General features: G+C 43.5%; 1 protein-coding gene across 4 annotated transcripts in view; it reads left to right on the top strand.

Annotated features, from left to right (window-relative positions):
* Window positions 1-23377, top strand: part of PARD3B (par-3 family cell polarity regulator beta) — a 1834390-nt gene that overhangs the window by 936879 nt on the left and 874134 nt on the right. For all 4 annotated transcript variants that reach the window (XM_033945029.1, XM_033945028.1, XM_033945030.1 and 1 more), the window contains one exon: window positions 13919-14018. In XM_033945029.1, coding sequence (XP_033800920.1) covers window positions 13919-14018 — 100 coding nt within the window. The remainder of the gene's footprint in view (window positions 1-13918; window positions 14019-23377) is intronic.

Raw genomic sequence — 23377 nt, 5'->3', positions numbered from 1 at the left:
AATCCTAGTAAAAAAATATTAAAAATAAATTTACATAGTTAAAACTTTTCCGAAAAGAAACTTGCTGGGTTTGTATTAGCACTTCTAAATGGTAGGACAATATAAACACACTTTTATTATCTAAGTTGTTTTTCTAGTAAAACTCTTCTATTTGTCAGCCACAGGTTGGTTGTTATGGCTTCTTCATTTCTGACTTTTGGATTGTTGTTAGAACTTTTATGTGCCTCTGTTTTGTCTTCAGAAATGGTACCCATCAACTTTTCTAGAAGCATTTGAGATGTCACAGCACAGATACACTCTTGTTCCCACATGCCTCTCTCATGTGGGACCTTCTAAGTTTAATTTTTTCCACAGAACCGATTGGATGTTTTCTTCATTCATGGTCCTCAGCCCCTCAAACTTGTTTCAGTAAAAATTGTTAGTCCTTTTTCTGCTACATGGTCTTTACATTTACACAATAGTTTCTTAGGTTTTCATCAGATTTGTGTTTAATTATTTTTTCTGTATTGTCCCTCCAGACTGGCACAGACAGTTGGGTTTATACTCCTTTGTCAGCAGGTGGAGAATGATAACACACTAGATTCTTATAGTACAACTGTGCTATGCAGTCCCCCATAGAATTGGTCTGTTCTCAGTCTCCAGCAGGTGGAGGTGGTAAGCTTTGTGTAGTCTTATCTTTTAGCTTTGAGCAGGGTCTGTTGGAAAGGTTAGGCAGTGGCCTTTTATTTGCCCCTATTTTTATTTTGTCGGACTGAGCTTGGGTCCTGTGGTGTCACACTTGGACAGTAGAGTCTCCCCCCCCCCCCATATCCACTCCATCAAAAATTACAAAGACTAGGGGCCTGTTTTACAAAGCTGCGCTAGCGGCTGCAACGCACTAACCTATAGAGCGTTAAAGGGCTTTGAGGTTGTTGCTGTGCGGCTTTGTAAAACAGGCTCTAAGGGACACTCGATGAAATTACAGGGAAATATTTTTAAAACCAATAGGAGGAAATATTTTTTTTTTCACTCAGAGAATAGTTAAGCTCCGGAACACATTACCAGAGGTTGTGGTAAGAGCAGATAACATAGCTGGTTTTAAGAAAGGTTTGGACGGTTTCCTGGAGGAAAAGTCCATAGTTGGTTATTGAGATAGACATGGGGAAGCCACTGCTTGCCCTGGATCGGTAGCATGGAATGTTGCTACTCCTTGGGGTTTGGCCAGGTACTAGAGAGCTGGATTGGTCACCGTGAGAACGGGCTACTGAGCTTGATGGACCATTGATCTGATCTAGTAAGGCTATTCTTATGTTCTTATTCATCAGGTGCGCAGTTACCCATCTCTGTACAGTTTATAGTTGTTCACTGCATGAGGCTTGCTGCTTCTGAAACCTCCCATCAAGCATCATATAGTGTCACTGGACCTCTGTGATGTCCTCAGCTGAAGAAAGCTCCTTTTGAGCCACAAAATACTTGCTAGTTGAAGTACTTGATCTGGAAAATCTTATTTTTTATAGTGTTTACTTTAATGTATAAGGCTAGTGCGCTCCTGGCCCTAGTTTCTGAATAATATGTTACTATTTTTTAATAGAATGCTTCTACATAACAGATCAAAGTTCATCTAAAAATGGGGCAGCTTCTAAATGGTACAGAATTCTGCAGGTTAATTTGTTTTCTCATCCTAAATGTACTGAAGCAACATGGCAATTTGAAATCAAGACGGATGTTTCTGAGCAATGTTGGAAACAGATTTGGTCTTCCATTCACAAATCATTAAGACCCGCAGCAATTAAACAATCCATATTTTTTGTATTCCACCTTACAAGCTATCTAAAATTAAAAGTGATAACTCGAACAAGTGCTGGGCATGTCAAAAGGAAGTCACACATTAATTCATTCACCATATTATTGTGATCATATGGAATACTATCAGTTCTTTGCTCAATAAGATGCACATCCTTATTGTTCTTTTTGTTGTATTTAGGATAGTATCAATGATCATTAATTATGTTTATTAAGAACTTTATATACCATATAACAGCCTAAAACGATCCAAGTGGTTTACAATACATAGTTCATATTCATCAAGAAAAGAACTCCATTAAAAATAGAAAATGAAAGATTAAAAGCAAAAGTTAATTTTTTTTTTCATAAAATATCATAGCAAACATCTCAACAATAGCAATTCTAATAGTAAAACAATAAAAATTAATTGTTAATTTGATGCTTTTCTAGTTTGTTTTGTTATTCATACAGTCTATTTTATTTTGTATTGTGATGAAATTCATTGATGTATGATTTTTTTTTAAACCAATAAAAACTTATTGAACAAAAAAAAGTTTATTTTTAAAATTTTGTCAGACTTCCACCTTCCAATCTTTTTTCCTAAACCACATGTCTATAAAGGTGAAAGTTCACTGCACACATAAAAGAACACTTTGGCTTTCTATGTTGAGTGGACTAAAACTATAGAAAGTCCATCCAGCTTTTTGTTTCTTTGACCCCAGCAAGATGAAGCTGCTATTAGCATGTGCATACTTTCCAGGAGGTTAGCAAGCTGCATTTCTTTCACTGATTTTTGAGGGTCGTGTCATGGTTCATAATGTATGAGCAAAGTGTTTGAGACTAGCCTCTATAGAGGAGGTTTGCAGAGCTGTGACAGAGACTTCTGTCCATATGTTTATGCACCACTTCTGTCTAGATGAAGACTCCTGAAGTGACAGTGGTTATCCCAGGACAAGCAGGCAGCATATTCTTTACGCATGGGTGACGTCACCGACGGAGCCCACGGTACGGACCTTTTTACTAGAAAGTTCTAGTTGGCCGCACCGCGCGTGCGCGAGTGCCTTCCCGCCCGACGGAGGAGTGCGTGGTCCCCAGTTTCTTCGTTTCCGCGGAGCGAAGAAGACGTGTGTTTTTCAACGTCGTTGAAATACTCCTTTTTGCCTTCCCGCTCGCGTTCTTTTTTCGATTTTTTCACCTTCGGGTGCTCTTTTCTTTCTATTACAAAAAAAAAAAAAAAAAAAATTTCTTTCTTTTGATTTATTTTTCGTTCCTGCCCCGGCGGGGCCTGTTAGCACGATCCAGGCCTCGGGGTTTGATTTTGCGGAGGCCGTGTTCCCATTCATGCCCCCGCAGCCCGGTTTTAAGAAGTGCCAGCGGTGTGCACGCCCGATCTCCCTCACTGATCCACACAACTGGTGCTTACAGTGCTTGGGACCGGATCATCGGGCGGATTCCTGCACCCGCTGTGCCACTCTTAAAAAACGCACTTTGAAGAATCGTCAAATCCAACAAAATCTACTTTTCGGCACCGGCCCGACTATGGATTCGACCTCTTCATCTGCGGCACCGTCGAAATCGACACCGACCACTTCGACACCGCCTGAGTCGACATCGGCGCCCCCGGCGCCAGGTAAGCCGGCTAAGAAGCCTTCCACCCTTGAGCGCCCTCCCTCTTCGGGGACGACACCAGTCCTTTCGGCTCCACGCCGAGCCAAAAAACGCTCCACTCCGATTTCGGTGAGTGCCTCGTCATCGGCCCCCTCATCGCCGGAGTGTAGAGCGGCACCTATGGAACCAAAGAAGAAAAAAGTGGTTCCGGTGCCTCCCCTGGATGACCGCATTGCGGCCATCCTCCAGGACAAGTTGCAGGAACAACTCCACAAGCAACTTAAGCAGCTCTTACCCTCTATCTTGGCACCGCTGCTCTCGGTACCAGACCGGCCCGAGCCCCATACCGTCCAACCGGTATCCACTCCCTCGGTACCTATGGACTCCTCCATGCCCATTCTCTCGGCACCGCATCTCCACTCCCATGCCGAGGCTATGGCCTTGACGACGACCGATCCTCCTCGGGACCGGGCAGGGCACCGGTCTCCTCACGACTCTGATCGGCACCGTACTTCTCGGGACCGAGACAGACACAGGTCTACATCACCCGGTAACGTCTCGGTACGCTCAGGCAAATCTTTGTCTAAAACTCACCATGCCGAGCCTTCCACTCCAGTCTCTCGACACGCACATACCGATGTCAGAGACCCGGACCTATGGGAACAATCCCCCACCGGTACCGAGGAGGATGCATCGTCGTCGGACGAAGAGCCTTCGGCACCCGATACCGCATCTAAACCTGAACAATCTTCCTTCTCAAAATTTCTCAGGGAGTTGTCGGGTGCTCTGTCTTTGCCACTGGAATCTGACTCTAAGAAGTCACAAGCTTTCCTGGAGGCATTAGATTTTGATCAACCTCCCAAAGAGTTCCTAAAGTTGCCCGTGCATGATATCTTACGGGAAACTTTTTATAAAAATTGGGAGAACCCGTTGACTGTTCCTGGGGCTCCCCGTAAATTAGACAGCCTCTATAGGGTTATACCAATCCCAGGATTTGATAAACCCCAACTCCCTCATGAGTCTCTCCTGGTGGAGTCCACTTTAAAAAAGACTCAGGGCTCTAGTGTCTATGCCTCCACCCCTCCTGGCAGAGAGGGCAAAACTATGGACAAGTTTGGCAAGCGGCTCTATCAGAATGCCATGCTTGCCAACAGGGCAAACAACTACTCGTTCCATTTTTCATTCTACCTCAAACATCTGGTAATGCAACTCTCCGCCATGCAAAAGTACATGCCAGAGCATAAAGTCCCACTTTTCCAACAGCATGTCTCCAGCCTGCTTCAATTAAGAAAATTTATGGTGCCCTCTATCTACGACTCTTTTGAGCTCACCTCCCGTGCATCTGCCATTGCCGTGGCCATGCGCCGCCTAGCCTGGCTCAGGGTCTCTGATCTGGACGTCAACCATCAAGACCGATTAGCCAACGCCCCATGCCTTGGTGATGAATTGTTCGGAGAGTCCCTGGATACCACCACGCAAAAACTCTCTGCCCATGAGACCAGATGGGACACTCTCATTAAACCTAAGAAAAAGGCTCCACCTGCTCGCCCTTACAGGCCACAGACCTCATACCAGCGCAGGTTCTCCGCTAGGCCGCTCAATCCACCTCCACAGCAACCCAGGCGGGCCCGCCAACACCAGCACGCCCAGGCTCGTGCCCAGTCTAACCAACCGGCCAAGGCTCTTCCTCCTGCCAAACCTTCTCAGCCCTTTTGACTCCTCTCTCCAGGGCTTAGCCAGTCTTCCACCCTCATTGCCTCTTCCTCAGCCAATCGGAGGCAGGCTCCGCATCTTCATCAGCCGTTGGGAGGTCATCACATCGGACCAGTGGGTCCTAAACATCATCCGCCACGGCTACTCTCTCAACTTCCAGACTCTTCCACCAGACAATCCTCTCGTAGAGTCTGCTTCTCTTTCAACTCAAACCCCCCTCCTCCTGAGGGAGGTCCAATCCCTCCTTCTACTCAATGCCATCGAAGAAGTACCTCTGGAACAAAGGGGCCGGGGATTCTACTCCCGTTACTTTCTAGTTCCAAAAAAGACAGGAGACCTGCGTCCCATTCTCGACCTCCGGGACCTCAACAAGTGTCTCGTCAAGGAGAAGTTCAGAATGCTCTCCCTTGCCACGCTGTACCCTCATCTCTCTCGGAACGACTGGCTATGTTCCCTGGACCTCAAGGAGGCCTACACTCACATCCCAATCAATCCATCCTCACGTCGCTACCTACGGTTCCAGGTGCACCATCGCCATTATCAGTACAAGGTGCTACCTTTTGGCCTGGCATCATCTCCCAGAGTGTTCACCAAATGCCTCATTGTGGCGGCGGCCTTCCTCAGGTCTCACAACCTCCAGGTGTTTCCCTACTTGGACGATTGGTTAGTGAAAGCACCTACGTCTCCACTTGTGCTACAAGCCACTCATCATACCATCTCTCTCCTCCATCTTCTGGGGTTCGAGATCAACTACCCCAAGTCGCATCTGCTTCCCACACAGCGACTTCAGTTCATCGGAGCGGTTCTCGACACCACACTAATGAGGGCGTTTCTCCCCTCCGATCGTCAGCGAACTCTGCTACGCCTGTGTCGTCAGGTGCTCCTTCATCACTCTATTTCTGCCAGACAAATGATGGTCCTCCTGGGCCACATGGCCTCGACGGTACATGTGCTTCCCCTGGCACGACTCCACCTCAGAACACCTCAATGGACTCTGGCCAACCAGTGGTCACAGACCTCGAATCTTCTTTCTCATCCCATCTCTGTGACATCGTCTCTTCAGCGATCTCTACAATGGTGGTTGGACTCCTCAAATCTTTCCAGGGGCCTTCTTTTTCATCTGCCCCCGCATTCCATGATCATCACCACGGATGCCTCCCCTTATGCATGGGGAGCTCACCTGGGAGACCTTCGCACCCAGGGTCTTTGGACCCCGCAGGAGCGTCTCCATCACATCAATTTCCTGGAACTACGAGCCATGTTCTATGCTCTCAAGGCCTTCCAGCACCTTCTTTGCCCTCAGGTTCTGCTTCTGTGCACGGACAACCAAGTTGCCATGTACTACATCAACAAACAGGGCGGCACCGGATCTCGCCTCCTTTGTCAGGAGGCTCTTCGCATTTGGACCTGGGCCACGGCCCGCAGTCTCTTCCTCAAGGCTGTCTACATCCAGGGCGAACAGAACTCCCTGGCCGACAATCTCAGCCGCATCCTTCAACCTCACGAGTGGACTTTGGATCCTCCCACGCTCCACTCCATCTTTGCTCGCTGGGGCACTCCGCAGATAGACCTATTTGCAGCTCCTCACAACCATCAGCTGCCCCAGTTCTGCTCCAGACTCTTCTCTCCTCATCGTCTGGCCCCGGATGCATTCCTTCTCGACTGGACGGATCGGTTCCTCTATGCCTTTCCTCCTCTACCTCTGATGTTGCGGACTTTATCCAAACTCTGCAGGGACGGAGCCACCATGATCCTCATAGCTCCCCGGTGGCCTCGTCAACACTGGTTCTCCCTTCTACTTCAACTCAGCTCCAGGGAGCCCATTCCTCTACCTGTGTTTCCTACTCTACTTACACAGCAACATCAGTCTCTACTACATCCCAATCTGTCTTCCCTCCACCTGACAGCTTGGTTTCTCTCGGGCTGACCTCTTCAGGAAATCTGTCTCAGCCTGTCCGTCTCATTTTGGACGCCTCCAGGAAGCCGGCCACCCTCCAATGTTACCATCAGAAGTGGACCAGGTTTTCCTCTTGGTGCCTCCGTCATCATCACAATCCCACCTCCTTAGCGGTGGAAACTGTCCTGGACTACTTACTCTCCCTGTCCAACGCAGGCCTCAAGTCTACCTCAATCAGAGTCCATCTCAGTGCCATCACGGCATTCCATGAGCCTGTCCTAGGAAAACCTCTCACGGCTCACCCTCTGGTTTCCCGATTCATGAGGGGCCTCTTCAACGTCAAACCACCTCTGAAGCCTCCTCCGGTCGTCTGGGACCTGAATGTGGTTTTGTCTGCCCTCATGAAACCTCCCTTTGAGCCTCTTGCCACAACTTCGCTCAAATTTCTGACATGGAAGGTTCTTTTCCTCATTGCCATCACCTCTGCCAGGAGGGTTAGTGAGCTTCATGCACTGGTTGCCGATCCACCGTTCACTATTTTTCACCATGACAAGGTGGTTCTGCGCACCCATCCAAAGTTCCTTCCAAAGGTGGTCTCAGCCTTTCACCTCAACCAGTCCATTGTTTTGCCTGTGTTCTTCCCGAAGCCTCATTCACATCCCGGAGAACAGGCATTGCACAGTCTTGACTGCAAGCGTGCCCTAGCTTACTATCTCGATCGTACAAGGGCTCACCGCTTGTCCCCTCAGCTCTTCCTGACCTTCGACCCGAATCGTTTGGGTCGACCGGTCTCTAAACGGACGCTATCCAACTGGCTTGCAGCTTGCATCGCGTTCTGTTACGCTCGGGCCGGTCTGTCACTAGACGGTGCTGTCACGGCCCACAGGGTAAGAGCTATGGCCGCTTCTGTTGCTTTCCTCCGTTCCACACCCACTGAGGAAATCTGCAAGGCGGCCACCTGGTCCTCAGTTCACACATTCACTACTCACTACTGTCTGGATGCTTTCTCCAGACGGGATGGGCACTTCGGCCAATCTGTACTTCAGAATTTATTTTCCTAATGGCCAACCATCCCTCCTCCCTCTTTGTTAGCTTGGAGGTCACCCATGCGTAAAGAATATGCTGCCTGCTTGTCCTGGGATAAAGCACAGTTACTTACCGTAACAGGTGTTATCCAGGGACAGCAGGCAGATATTCTTACGTCCCACCCTCCTCCCCGGGTTGGCTTCTTAGCTGGCTTATACTAACTGGGGACCACGCACTCCTCCGTCGTGCGGGAAGGCACTCGCGCACGCGCGGTGCGGCCAACTAGAACTTTCTAGTAAAAAGGTCCGTACCGTGGGCTCCGTCGGTGACGTCACCCATGCGTAAAGAATATCTGCCTGCTGTCCCTGGATAACACCTGTTACGGTAAGTAACTGTGCTGTTTGGCCAGACAGACCTCCAGAATCTATTTGGGATTTAGAATCCAGTTTCACCTCTCTAGGCCTTCTCTTTCAGATCCAGACTGCCCATCCCCCTAAAAAAAATTGGTGTCTGCCCATTGTGCTACCACTCTTTCCCTTTTTACAGTTTCATCTTCAGGTATGGAGTCCCATGTATGAGGATTCACAGTTCTGTTTGTCCTTGGAGAAAACAAATTTACTTAGTCATTCTTCAAGGACAGCAGGACTTGAATTCCCACAGCTCTCATACTTCATCAAGGAGCAGTATTTCTTTAATTAGTGATAGACTAGGAGGTCCCGTGTGACAGCAACAGGCAAGAACAAGCATATATGTAGTGAGGCAGCCCAAACATTTCTAGAAAAGTTGCTGAGTTATCCATTTCCTGTGCTGGGCTCTCTTAGTGAGGTCACCCTTAAATGAAGACTGCTGTTCTCAGAGAACACCTGCAAGGATGTTAATCTATTTTCTTTCATGATTTAGCTTGTGATAATTTCCCAAGCATAGATTCTGCATAGGAATTAACTACGGTTGCATGTAATTTAGGTGTGAATGATGTAAAGATTGATTCTACTGGTGAGGCTATACTAGAAATGATATACTATCTAGTACGGAAAAAAAAATGGCATGCTTGATTTGTCAATAACAGAAAAAGGAAAATGTGTAGATTGATCTCTGTTCCAATGTCCTCATACCTTTTAAATTGTGTATTACAAAGAATAGAGGTCAACATTTATATACCTCTTTTTTTTCATTCTCTAATATGCTTTAAAGCTTCTAGATCTGATGATGCATTGATTCCAAAGATTTGACAATTTTGTGGCTAACTTACACCCCCCCCCCCTCCTTTTATAAAACCGTAACATGGTTTTTAGAGCTAGCTGTGGCAGTAATGGCTCCGACGCTCAAAGAATTCCTATCTTTTCTAATTAGGGTTATGTGGAACATGAGACCAGGAGAGAATAGGCTCCTTCCCCCTCTGCTGCTTCTTAGTTTCAAAATCATACCGTGTAACCTCTTTCCCCAGGTATGTAGTGAATCTGGGGAAGGGTAGGATTTGGCCAAAGATACCCATTGATTATCTGAGAGGGAAAAAAAAGAAGGGTAGGACTTGGTATGGGACGCCTTTATGGAATCTGAAGGAATAATTTATATACCGCGGGACCGTGAAGTTCTATGCAGTTTACAATGATTAGAAATATTACAGATTGAATGGAATAAACAAAGTACACACTTAGTGATTGATAGTTCTACAGATTGTTTGTTGAGGACTAAGATTGTACAGGTTGGTTTCCTAAGTATTTCAGGAACAGATGCGTTTTTAGCCATTTCCTGAATTCCCCATAGGTAGTAGGCATCAGTAGTGGTGGTTAAGGTCCATTGATGGTATATTAAAAGGTGGAAAGAGGTATAGTTTTTATTTTGTTTGTTTTCATTATAGTGTCCATGCAAAATTATGCATTTATGCACTTTTTTTTTTTTTTTGTATAAATCATATTTATTGAGGTCAACCAGAGTAACACCGGGCATACAAAGAATACACAGGCAAACAAACGCGGCTATGAACAGTACAAAACAATACAATCATCATTTATCACATCTGAAACATCTGTACCTTATGTAGTTTAACCAGATATTTCACCCAATAATGATTGTATTAAAGCATATAGACTTTATACAGTGTTTTTTTCACAGTAGCAATCCCTTTCAAATTAGCTTTACAGTTTGCTAACTCCTAGTTCTAAACTGTGTGGCAATTTAAAGTCTTATAAAAAGAGAGCTTTAGTAATGAGTAACAATGTTAGTAACAAATCCAAATTAACATAACATCTGCTAGATTTCATTGGTCTATATTGACTGTGCTGCCAATCAAATCCAGTTCTGTGTGAAGTAATTTGTGATTTGGTTCAAGTAAGGATTCTGTGTGATACGTAGGAATTACATTTAAGCCTACAGTAAATTTATATGTATTTTCAAAGGTGGTTCTTTTTTTATTTTAATGCACAATATATAATGTATATAGTTTTCTTATGTTAAGTTATCACATTTTTTATAAATTAATTTTAATTCAGAGATATTTCTACTGCTACTTACTACTACTTATCATTTCTACAGCATTGTCAGACATACGCAGCACTGAACATGTCAATGTATGTATAGGGCTATTGACAAAAATTTAGTGCACTAAAGGCTATATTCTACAAACGGCATCCCAATCAGGATGCAAGTTTCTAAAAAAAACAAAAAAAACAAAACCCAAGGCTGGCAGCCTACATTGTAGGTCGTGGCCTACATTGTTGTGGTTGAGGCAGCCTAAATTGTCATGATTGAGGGAGATGCGTAGGGATGTTTAAGCTCACCCAAGGTTGAGTATGGGCATGGTTTTGCCCAGAAGTTGTCACCTGCCAGGATCCACGCTATCCTTACAGCGGCCCTCCACCAGGTGGCAGTAAAAAGAAACTAGACATGCTCCTGCAATGAGGCAGAAGCCCTATAGGGGGTGTTGGTCTGAACCTCTGAAACGCTCCAATTCTCAGACAACCCAGACAACCTGAAGGCACAATAGTGCAAAACACAAAAGAGTTCTGTTTTCAAAATGGAAAAAATAAAGGTTTATTATACAAGCCTTCACATTCAAAACCAATTGCAAAGAATAAAGCAGTCTGAGAAAACCATAAACAATAATGGCCAACAGCAATAACAGATGGTAATGATTCACTCTTCAATGGAGAGAGACTGCTCAGTATCTGCCAGGTTCCAAGATGGCCACCATGGTTCTGGCAGTTTGTTGCTGGGCCACGCCCGGTTTCCAGCTTGTGGTAACTTTCAGGTTTTTCTCCAAAATAAAAGAAGGCAAAAATCAATAGTTACTTCAGTGCATTGTTTTAGCTTATTGCATCAGCTTTAGTCAATATTCTTATCAAACCAGATAAGTATTTTAATCTTTGCAGTTTGGGAAAAAAAGATCTTAATTGGCAGCTTTTCTTTAAAGCAAAAAAAAAAAAAAATTCAAGGCAAAAAGGAAAAATACAATATTAAAGTCCTGCCTGTGGTAGTTCTCCTGAAGCTACCACATCCAGCTTTCTAAATCCTTCACCAGAGGCAACAGAGTACCTCCTGGCAAAACTAACAAAAAAGTTTCCAAAGTTAAAAAATAAACCAGAAATGTCCCTAAACACTCAGTATCATAAGGGTGTTTCAATCACTTTACTCACTTACAACAGCTTTCTATGAGGCTTCTATCCAGCTTGGCTATATTAGAGAGAGAGCATGAATGAGAGAGTAGCTTCAAGTAGTAATGCACCCCAGTAGCAAATCTCTTCAATCCTAAACACATAGGTTTAAACCAGCTCCATAGCTTCTCACAGCCCTGCTTCATATGACAGTCACCCACCTCCATAAACTCCTGGTTTGTGGATAGCTCTAGGTCAGGCAATTCTCCAGCTTCAGACATATCTACCATGTCGACATCAGGGCTTCTCTCAGACTGATAACTGATGGGAGGCAGTATTCTGGGTTCTGTTCTGCTTCTCCTGGGAAGGGATACTGGTATTGCTTCCTCCCGGTTGCTGGTATCGCTTCTGTTTCTTTTACTGCTCTCTTTGCTGCCCCATTGTGTTGTCTCAGAGTCAGGTTTAAATAGGAGAGAGTCCTGCCTACACCTGTGTGGGATAGGGATGTCAAGGTACTCTCTCTGCTTCCCCCTACTGTTACTGTGTGGGGACAAAATGACTTTTCTGCCTGTTCTGTGTGCTTTCCCTTGGTGCTGTACTGGGCTTGCTTGGCAATGATCCAGGCTATGGGAACTGGACCTAGAATAGACAGACAGCCCTGCTTGCCTGCTCATCGGGGAAACTATCCTGATGGGCTTTAAAACCCTTTAATCATGGCTTGCCCAGATAATTCCCCTATGGCAAGTCGGGAATGTCACTAGAATTGCCACAAATTGGCCTTAGGCAATCTTAAGCGGCCCTAGACGTCTCCCTAGGGCTGTGATAGGCACCTGAAATGTAGGCCATTGAAATGTTGGCTTTCATTTCAATTAGATGCAGCCATTAAACTGATCATGGCAAGGAAATCTCCCTACAAACAAACAAAATTCCTGAGAGAAAAAATAAGAAAACAAACAAATGGATTAAAATCTAATCAATTATACCCATCAATAGAATCCAATCTTTAAAATCACAATTCAAATGCATCCACTAACTCAATAATCTATCAATGTAGTCAATATAATCATATAAATTTATTAATTCATACAACATTTTATTAATATTCATAACACCATCAATAAGTTAAAAAAGACAAACATGTAAACATATACACAAAATCTAAACAAGGCAAAGGAATCCAATCATACATTATGTTCATATATTCTCATCAAATAATTCATCAATCACTTATCTCAAATAGACCCAAGCTACAGCTCAGTTCGACTTAGTCCATCTTAATCCATCTTCCATCCTATGATGTGAAAGACAGGTAAAACATCAGGAACAAATTGAAGTCCTTAGCCATCCAAAACTGTCTAAAAATCAAACATCCACAAATTAATCAAGTCATGTGCAAACTGTTCCCAGAGTCCTCACAATGAGCAAAGTGCAAGTGTAAAATCCAGTGATGTGATCCAGTGGTATTCCAAAGCATGGCAAACAAAATTGTCTTCTAAGAAAACATTCAGCTCCCTCCTCAATACAAGCTGTGTTTCGATAGCGTTCTTTATCAAGAGGAAGAATATCACTGGGAAGGAAGAAAGCACAAAAACACACCAACTATCACCCACATAAAATAATGTATTAACTTACACAAAACAAACTTTGCTTGGTATGATTCCCCTTACTTTTGTTTATATAGTTTGTTTTGTGTAAGTTAATACGTTATTTTATGTGGGCGATAGTTGGTGTGTTTTTGCACCGGGAAAGGGAAGGCCCACCATTTTGACGAGGCGGGCCTGCTGACCATAGAGAGCGCTATTGAAATACTTAATATTTATAGTAGTAGTCAAAGAAACCAGTAAATTGCTAGCTATAGTGCTTAAGTTCCTTTCTGAAAATACCACACCCAAGATATCAGCCTCTGTATTGCTACATGACGTGACCTCACCTTGTGTATTGCATTCAATTCTGGTCGCCTTATCTCAAGAAAGATATAATGGAACTAGAAAAGGTTCAAAGAAGAGCAACCAAGATAATAAAGGGGATAGAACTCGTATGAGGAAAGACTAAAAAGGTTAGGTTTTGCTGATGCTATGTCTGTCCTATGGTAAAGGTAAATGGTCATGGATTTGATATACTGCCTTTCAGTGATACAACCAAAGAAGATTGCATATAATTATACAGTATGTAGGTACTTTCTCTGACTATAGTAAGCTCACAATCTAAGTTGTATACCTTGTGTGGCTAAATTAAGTATCTGACTTGCTGCTAGTGTAGGTCATTGGTCATTTCATACTACTTTCTGCTCTAACTAATAGTTTGATCCTTTCATTTACAGATCTCACAATGGCTGATGAAAGTATTGTAGAAAACGAAATTCCCCCTCCTTTGCCGCCACATCCTACTGAAGAGGCATTTTCTGGAAAACAGAAATATAGGTATGATGGCTATACTGGAAAGTCTGTTTTTGTTGCTTATCTACTGGTGTCTGTGGTACCTTATCAATTAGTTGAACATTTTTATGTTATGCTTTATACTCAATTATACAGTAGTAATATGGTTGGCATTACTTTTTTTAAAGTAGTTTGCCACTGCAAATTGAAGGATTTTGACTGCTCAACATTTTTCTTTCCATTGTGCTTAAAACTATCAGGTCAAATTTGGCCTTTCCTTGGCTTTCACATCTTTGTTTTCCTAATCTGAAATTAAAGATAAGTTTTCAATAACTAATGTTTTATCAATAAGTATTTTATCAATTATCATAGTGCTTTTCAACAAATTATCAGAGTGATTTCAATAAATCACAATAGGAAGGAAGAACATATAACCAAAATACTGTATTATAATAGAGAAAATACTGATCCTCCAGAGAGGAACAATTGAGGAATAAAAGGTAAGAAAAAGAGAGAGGACAGCTATTAAATCTAAAAGAGTAAATAATAAACCATACAAATGAAAAATATATCTACTACTATTAATTATTTCTAGAATATTACCAGACATACACAGTGCTGCATAAAGTCACAAGGAGACAGTTCCTTCTCGAAAGAGCTTATAATCTAAACAGACACGATAGATAAACAGGATTCCAGGGTGTGGTATACAGTGTGTGTGTGTTGGGGGGGGGGGTGTAATCTGCTGGCTAGGGTTATGGATTGAAGGCAAAATCAAAAAGACAAATTTTCAGTCTGATTTTAAACAAGATAAGGCAAGAGGTGTGACAGACTCAGGTCGTTTATTCCAAGCATACAGGACAGCTAGATGAAAGGAACAAAGTTTGGAATTGGCAGTGGAGGAGAAAGGGTAAAGATAAAGACAGTTTTTCTGAGGAACAGAGCTCTTGGGAAGGTGAATAAGGAGAGTTATGGAAAGATACTAAGGGGCTGGGTGAATCTGCTCTCCATACATTGGTCTGTAAACATGTGTTGACTTATTTAGATTGTACTAAACCTCACAGAAATTCCATTCTCACAGAAACCTCACAGAAAATCCTGATAGAATGGGAACTCCTGTAACCAAGAGAACAATCTCTATATGATTAGCAGACTGTATCTCTTTCTGTTATGCTCAGACTGGGCTGCCACTGGAAGGTTGCGTTACAGCACATAAGGTTAGAGCAGGGGTAGGGACCTCCGGTCCTCAAGAACCGTATTCCAGTCTGGTTTTCAGGATTTCCCCAATGAATATGCATGGTATTTATTTGCATGCACTACTTTCAATGTATATTCATTGGGGAAATCCTGAAAACCCAACTGGAATACGGCTCTCGAGGACCATAGTTCCCTACTCCTGGGTTAGAGCAATGGCAACCTCAGTAGCTCATCTACGTTCAACTCCCATTGAGGACATTTGTAAAGTAGCAACCTTTTCCTCAGTTCATACTTTCATATCCCTCTACTGCCTTGAGAAGCATTCCAGATGGGATAGTCGGTTTGGCCAAGCAGTTCGACAAAATGTATTCTCTATTTAGATGGCTACTTCCTTCCAACCCTTCTCTGTTAGTTAGGTAATCCCATGTGAGAGAATATGCTACCTTGCCTGGGATAAAGCACAGTTACTTACCTGTAATACATGTTATCCAGGGACAGCAGACAGATATTCTCACAACCCTCTCTCATCCCCTACTTGGCTTCTTAGCTTTTTTACTGAACTGATGGTCCTGTGAGCCAACTAAGGGTGGGAAGGCATCAGTGCATGTGCGATACAGGCTGTCTGGAGACTTTTGAAGAAGTTTAAAGTGACAATACAATTTTGTACTGTCTGTACCGGGCTCCCTGGATGACATCACCCCATCTGTGAAAATATCTGCCTGCTGTCCCTGGATAAAATCTGTTACAGGTAAGTAATTGTACTTTATCAAAGATTTTGTTGATATTTGTGTGATTACATGAATGATTCATTTTATGGATTTTGTGCTTTTTATACAATATTATTGTGTATTTAAAATTTGTAGTTAATATAAAAATTAAAAAGGCTTCAAAAGTATTTACCTCGGGGTTTTTTTTTAAGTTATTAAACTATTTGTCATAAAAGAAATCTGAAGGATATATACTAAACTATGGTATTTCTCATAACATTTTAGTACTTTTCTGTAAATATTCAGGTGAGGGTTTAGATGTCTTCTTTTTTGGCAGGTTTCCCAAGGCAAAATGGGGGATAAATAAAAAAAATGTAAACCCAGGCATATAGTGCTATAAATAGATCAAATAAATACACACTAGGCATATACCAAAACATTCACAATGTTCACTAAGGGTTCCTTTTACGAAGCCGTGTTAGCGGCTTTATTGCACGCAACTTTTTATCACGCGCTAGCTGAAAAACTACTGCCTTGCTCAAGAGGAGGCGGTAGCGGCTAGCGTGGCCGGCAGTTTAGTGCGCGCTATTATGCGTGTTAAACCGCTAATGCGGCTTCGTAAAAGGAGCCTTAAGTCACACTTACTGTATATTGTGCTCAGAGAACTGTTACAAGGTAAAAACACCCTGTCAGTGAGCTAGAACATAAGAACATAAGCAGTGCCTCTGCTGGGTCAGACCAGAGGTCCATCATGCTCAGCAGTCTGCTCACGCGGTGGCTCAACAGGTCCAGGACCTGTATAGTAATCCTCTATCTATACCCTTCTATCCCCTTTTCCTTCAGGAAATTGTCTAATCCCTTCTTGAACCCCAATACCGTACTCTGTCCTATCACACCCTCTGGAAGCGCATTCCAGGTGTCCACCACCCTCTGGGTAAAGAAGAACTTCCTAGCATTGGTTCTGAATCTGTCCTCTCTTAACTTTTCCGAATGCCCTCTCGTTCTTGTAGTTTTCGAAAGTTTGAAGAATCTGTCTCTCTCCACTTTCTCTATGCCCTTCATGATCTTGTAAGTCTCTATCATGTCCCCTCTAAGTCTCCACTTTTCTAGAGAAAAGAGCCCCAGTTTCTCTAATCTTTTCATACCTTTTATCAATCGTGTCACTCTTTTCTGAACCCTCTCGAGTATCGCCATATTCTTCTTAAGATATGGCGACCAATATTGGACATCGCCCGATACAATGGCAGGATAACTTCTTTCTTTCTGGTTGTAATACCTTTCTTGATAGTACCTAGCATTCTATTTGCCTTCTTAGAGGCCGCTGCACACTGTGCCAACGGCTTCATTGTCTTGTCCACTATTACCCCCAAGTCCTTTTCTTGGGGACTTTCACCCATTACCATCCCTCGCATCGTATAGCTGTACCTCGGGTTTCTGTTTCCTACATGCAAGACTTTACATTTCTCTACATTAAACTTCATCTGCCATCTCGTCGCCCACTCCCTAGTTTGTTCAGGACCCTTTGTAAATCTTTGCAGTCCTCTTTAGTCCTAACTCCACTAAATAGTTTGGTGTCGTCTGCAAATTTTATTATTTCGCACTTCGTCCCTGTTTCTAGATAATTTATAAATACATTGAACAGCAGCGGTCCGAGAACCGACCCCTGCGGAACACCACTCGTGACCCTCCTCCAGTCCAAGTAGAGGCCCTTCACTCCCACCCTTTGCTTTCTACCCGCCAAACAATTTTTGATCCATCTGTGTACATCTCCTTGCACCCCATGGTTCTTCAGTTTCCATAGTAGGCGTTCATGGGGTACTTTGTCAAAGGCTTTTTGGAAATCTAAATATACAATGTCTATGGGGTCCCCTTTGTACATCTGTTTGTTTATTCCTTCGAAGAAGTGCAATAAGTTCGTTAAGCACAATCTTCCCTTGCAGAATCCATGTTGGCATGGTTTCATCAGTTTATTCCTTTCTAGATGCTCATCGATGCGGTCTTTTATCAGCGCTTTCGCCATCTTCCCCGGAACCGAAGTCAAACTCACCGGTCTGTAAAAAGCCCACCTTTGAAAACGGCTCAAGTTTTCAATCATTGCACAACAGTGCATATATGAAGTGCTTTTTTAAAAAATTACTTAATATACTTAATGGAAAGACAAAAAGTCAATTTACCACATTAAAAGTAAAAAATTGAAACTTAGCTGCATGTGAACGTGTGAGTAAGTACAATGGGTCTCAGATCCTGATGCGTTTCGCAATCAGCTGCTTCAGAAGACCCTGATTGATGCAGGCAAAAGAGCTCACATTTCTTTCTGTTTCTATTCTCCCACTTTTTTTTCTGTTCAAGTCTTTTTTGGCAGACATGCATCTGGTCAAGGTTGTGTTATTAGGTAATGCATCTAGAGACATTTTAACTTTAATTGAATTGTTTCCATATGTTTATGTGGTTTTGCACTGATAAGTGCTTGTAATAGAGTTTAAAATATTTAAAAATTCATCCATGATAAATGACAGCTGTTTTAGAATACTTAGAAATCCATTGTCAAGTGCACTTAATCATATGTCAACAGATATAACTGCTATAGGCTTACACATCTGAGCCAAGTCCTGCTCACGTTAAGCTTTGATTTTTCCAAAAACATCAGTTTAGGCTATACCACAGAGTCACATGGCATGACGGTTTAATGGCATGCTATATACCAAGGACTTAGTGTATACTCTAAATGCTTTCTGAAAGATATTAAAGTCAGTTATCAAAGGAAGTTATATGTTATATATACATCTGGCAGCTGGTACACATATAAGTTTAAATTTCCATGTATTTTGAGCCGCTATCCTATATAATAAAATGCTAAGCGCGCATGCACACTCTTACTCCGTGTACCCTGATCCCTGATCTGTCGGGCTGTGGCAGGTAAGAGTACGCATGCGCGCGTCTAAGGACCGGTTACAGATAACACGCCACGACTCCCCCCCCCCACCGCCGACCCTACCCGGCACACCAGTAACACGCCGCGACTCCCCCCCCCCCCCGCCGCCGACCCTACCCGGCACACCAGAAACCCCCGTTGACCCTCCCAGCCGACTCACCGTGAAACGAATACAAACCTCCCGGCTCCAGCAGCGTCCGAGGTAGAGTAAACACGCTGCTTCGCGTCCTTCTACTGGCCTAATTTCCTCTGCTGCGTCCCTGATGACATCATCAGAGACACGGCAGAGGAAATTAGGCCAGTAGAAGACCGCGGAGCAGCGTGTTTACTGTGCCTCTGATGCTGCTGGAGCTGGGAGGTTTGTCGACCGTCTAGCAGTGGGAGGGTCGGTTGGGAGGGTCAACGGGAGTCTCGGGTGTGCCGGGTAGGGTCGGCACAGGGTGGGGGGTAAATGGATACATGCTGCTCAAGGGGATGGGAGGCAGGCAGGCTGGCATTGGGGGGGGAGTTTAAATGGAAACATGCTGCTCAGGGGGATGGGAGGCAGGCAGGCAGGCTGGCATCGGGGGTGGGGGTGAGACAAAGTCTGGAAGATAATGATGGGGACATATGAAGGATGCACTGGGGGGCACTAAGGACATAGAAAGGGGCACTGAGAGCACTAAGCAGGACAGAGGCACTGGGGACACTAAGGACACGGGAAGGATGCACTGAGGGCACTAAGGACATAGGAAGGAGGCACTGGGGCATTAAGGACACAGTACGCTGGCACTGGGCCACTAAGGACACAGTACACTGGCACTTGGGCACTAAGGACACAGTACGCAGGCACTGGGGCACTAAGGACACAGTACGCTGGCACTTGGGCACTAAGGACACAGTACGCAGGCACTGGGGCTCTAAGGTAAGGATGTAGGAATGGGTACTAAGTACATGGGAAGGAGGCACTGAGGGCACTAAGGACATAGGGAGATACACAGACAGAAAAAATGACAGACAGACAGGCAGCGTGCAAGGAGAGAGAGACAAAGAAAAACAAACAAACAGACAGACAGACTATTAGTGTGTGCTAAATGCCATGTAGCCCAGATCTGTCTTAATATTAAACCATAATGGTAAGATGCACGATGTCAAATGGTAAATTAGTGACACAGTGCAGGTCGGAATATCAATTTCAAACGGAGGAAAAAGCCTCAGACAAGTGCCCACCCACCTCCACAATGGTGGAATAGTGGTGGTGAGGCATTCACCTCACTGGCTAAAAAACCTCCTTTGCATGAACCAGACACTGCACTATGTTGAAATACAATGAAATGAAATAAACTATAAGATGGATGAAAAAAATTTCAACTTATCTTCATTGATCGGTACACCTTAGGCCAGCGTTTCACTGTTTAGCTGCCTCAGGGTGTAACGTATTCGATCAAACTGAAACCAGAAACAAAACTTAAGGTTAAATACTAAACAAGTATGTCAAACTAGATTTAAATGGTAACTCAACATATAGTTAAATGGTTTTGTTACTCTCACACTCAATTTCCCGTCTTCCTTTCGTTGGTGACCAGATGGATACAGCAGTTCTGTGTCCCCAACTATGTCAAAGTATTGACGCGTTGACACTTCCGGTGGTGATGACAACCACCGGGAGCATTTAAATCTAGTTTGAACTCTGTGGAGCCATCTTTTGATGCTGGAGGCGCGTTCTTGCATCCGAACAAAAGGTATGTCTTGTTTTGGTCTTTACTGATGTTCTTAGAAGACACATACTTGTTCAGTCTTTAACCTTAAGTTTTGTTTCTGGTTTCAGTTTGATCGGATACGTTACACCCTGAGGCAGCTAAACAGTGAAACACTGGCCATCATTGGTGTACCGATCAATGAAGATAAGTTGAAATTTTTTTTCATCTATCTTATTTCATTGTACTTCAACACAGTGCAGTGTCTGGTTCATGCAAAGCAGGTTTTTTAGCCAGTGAGGTGAATGCCCCACCACCACTATTCCACCATTGTGGAGGTGGTTGGGCCCTTGTCTGAGGTTTTTCCTCCATTTGAAATTGACATTCCGGCCTGCACTGTGTCACTAATTTACCATCTGACATTGTGCATCTTACCATTGTGGAAGTGTTTTGAATTATTGTTGGTTTTCACAATATCTGAGGTTTTTTTGGCTATTAATATTAAACCATACCATTCAGTGATCTCTGGATGCCAGATTATGGCCCACTATCATATCAGTAGGCACTAAATCCAGTATGGCCCCATCTACTATGGGTTCCATTACTAAGTGCTGGAGTAGTTCACCCTGTAGAGAATCCAGAATCTCCCTACTTCTAGAAAACAGCAATCCATATCTGACATTAAAATAATCTATTAGTAGCACTGCCCCTTCCTTTTACAGCTATAATTTTAATGTTTATAATTAAATCTGTGCTCATGTCTCTTCTATCTGTGAAGGAGACAAGTATATCACACAAATGTAAACACATCTCCCACTCTGTGTTCCCAGAATAACCCAAGGTGCATCTTCCTTACCTTGTAGGTCCTGTACAATATAGCTTCTCTTTTATACTGTTTGTGCATGTTGTGTTGCTCCACTACCTGATTGGTGACTGATGAGCAAATCATCAGTATTTCCTTTAATGTCAGGGAAAGAGAAAAGGCACTGCTTAGAGCAGACATGGGCAACTCTGGTTCTCAAGGGCCAGAATTCAATCGGGTTTTCAGGATTTCCCCAATGAATATGCATGAGATCTATTTGCATGCACTGCTTTCAATGCATATTCATTAGGGAAATCCTGAAAACCCCATTGGATTACGGCCCTTGAGGACCGGAGTAGCCCATGTCTGGTTTAGAGTATACTTTCCCCAACCTGTGGTATGTATGTGTGTGTATGTGTGTGGAGGGAAGTATGCAATGAGGCATACCCAATTGCTGCCTTCATTGTCTATGATTACACCCAGATCCTTTTCTTGGGCGCTAATACCCAAGGTGGATCCTAGAATCCAGTAACTGCAATTTGGGTTATTCTTTCCAATGTGTATCACATTGCATTTGTCCACATTAAATGTAATCTGCCACTTGGATGCCCAGTCTTCTAATTTCCTAAGGTCTGCCTGCAATTTTTCACAATCTGCATGAGTTTAACAACTTTTAACAGTTTAGTGTCATCTGCAAATTCAATCACCTCACTCATCATTCAAATTTCCAGATCATCAGCACAGGTCCCAGTACAGATCCTTGTGACACTCCACTGTTTACTCTCCTCCATTGAGAAAAATGACCATTTAACCCTACCTTCTGTTTTCTATCTGGTAACCAATTCCTAATCCACAAATGAACTTTGCCACTTAACCCCATGACACTTTAATTTTTTTCTGGAGCCTTTCATGAGCAACTTCATCAAAAGCTTTCTGAAAATCTAGACACACTACATCAAACGGCTCATTTTTATCCACGTTTGTTCACACCTTCAAAGAAGTCAAGCAGATTGGTGAGATAAGATCTCCCTCGGCTGAACCTATGCTGATTGTCTCATTAAATCATGTTTGTCTATGTGTTCCATAATTTTATTTTTTTTGTAATCATTTCCACCATTTTGTCTGGCACTGAAATCAGGCTTACTGGTCTGTAATTTCCTGGATCTATCCTGGAAGTCTTTAAAAAAATTGGTGTAACATTTGCCACCTTCTAGTCTTCAGGTACTACAGACAATTTTTAATGACAGATTACAGATCACTAACAGCAGGTCAGCAATTTCATCCATGAGCTTTTTTAGTACCTTGGGAGGTATACCATCCGGTCCAGTCAATTTATCACTTTTTAACTTGTGGATTTGACTTAGTACATCTTCCAAATACACTTAAGAATATAAGAACATAAGTATTGCCTCTGCCGGGTCAGACCAGGGGTCCATCGTGCCCAGCAGCCCGCTCCCACGGCGGCCCTCGAGGTCCTTGACCTGTAAGTTCCCACCACCTGAATTGTTTATGCCCTAATCCTGAAGTACCCTGTATAGTACCCCTCTATCTATACCCTGTAATCCCTTTCTCCTTCAAGAAGTCATCCAGGCCCTTTTTGAAACCCATTATTGTACTCTGTCCTATCACCTCTCCTGGAAGCGCATTCCAGGTGTCCACCACCCTCTGAGTGAAGAAGTACTTCCTAGCATTCATCTTGAATCTGTCTCCTTTCAGTTTTTCTGAATGCCCTCTTGTTTTTGATGTCCCCGCTAGCTTAAAGAATCTGTCCCTCTCTACCTTCTCTATATCTTTCATGATTTTATAGGTCTCTATTTTGTCCCCTCTAAGTCTCCGCTTTTCCAGGGTAAAGAGCCCCAGCTTCTACAGCCTTTCGGTATATGCAAGGTTTTCCATGTCCTTAATCATTTTTGTTGCTCTTCTCTGGACTCTCTCGAGCATTACCATATCCTTCTTAAGGTGCGGTGACCAGTATTGGATGCAATACTCCAGATGCGGACGCACCATTGCTCTATACAGCGGCAGGATAACTTCCTTCGTTCTGGTAGTGATACCTTTTTTGATAATGCCCAACATTCTGTTTGCCTTTT

This window comes from Geotrypetes seraphini, chromosome 5, assembly GCF_902459505.1.
Source record: "Geotrypetes seraphini chromosome 5, aGeoSer1.1, whole genome shotgun sequence".
NCBI lineage: Eukaryota > Metazoa > Chordata > Amphibia > Gymnophiona > Dermophiidae > Geotrypetes > Geotrypetes seraphini.
Note: the sequence above shows the minus strand (reverse complement) of the source record. Positions and strands in the feature narration are given on the sequence as shown.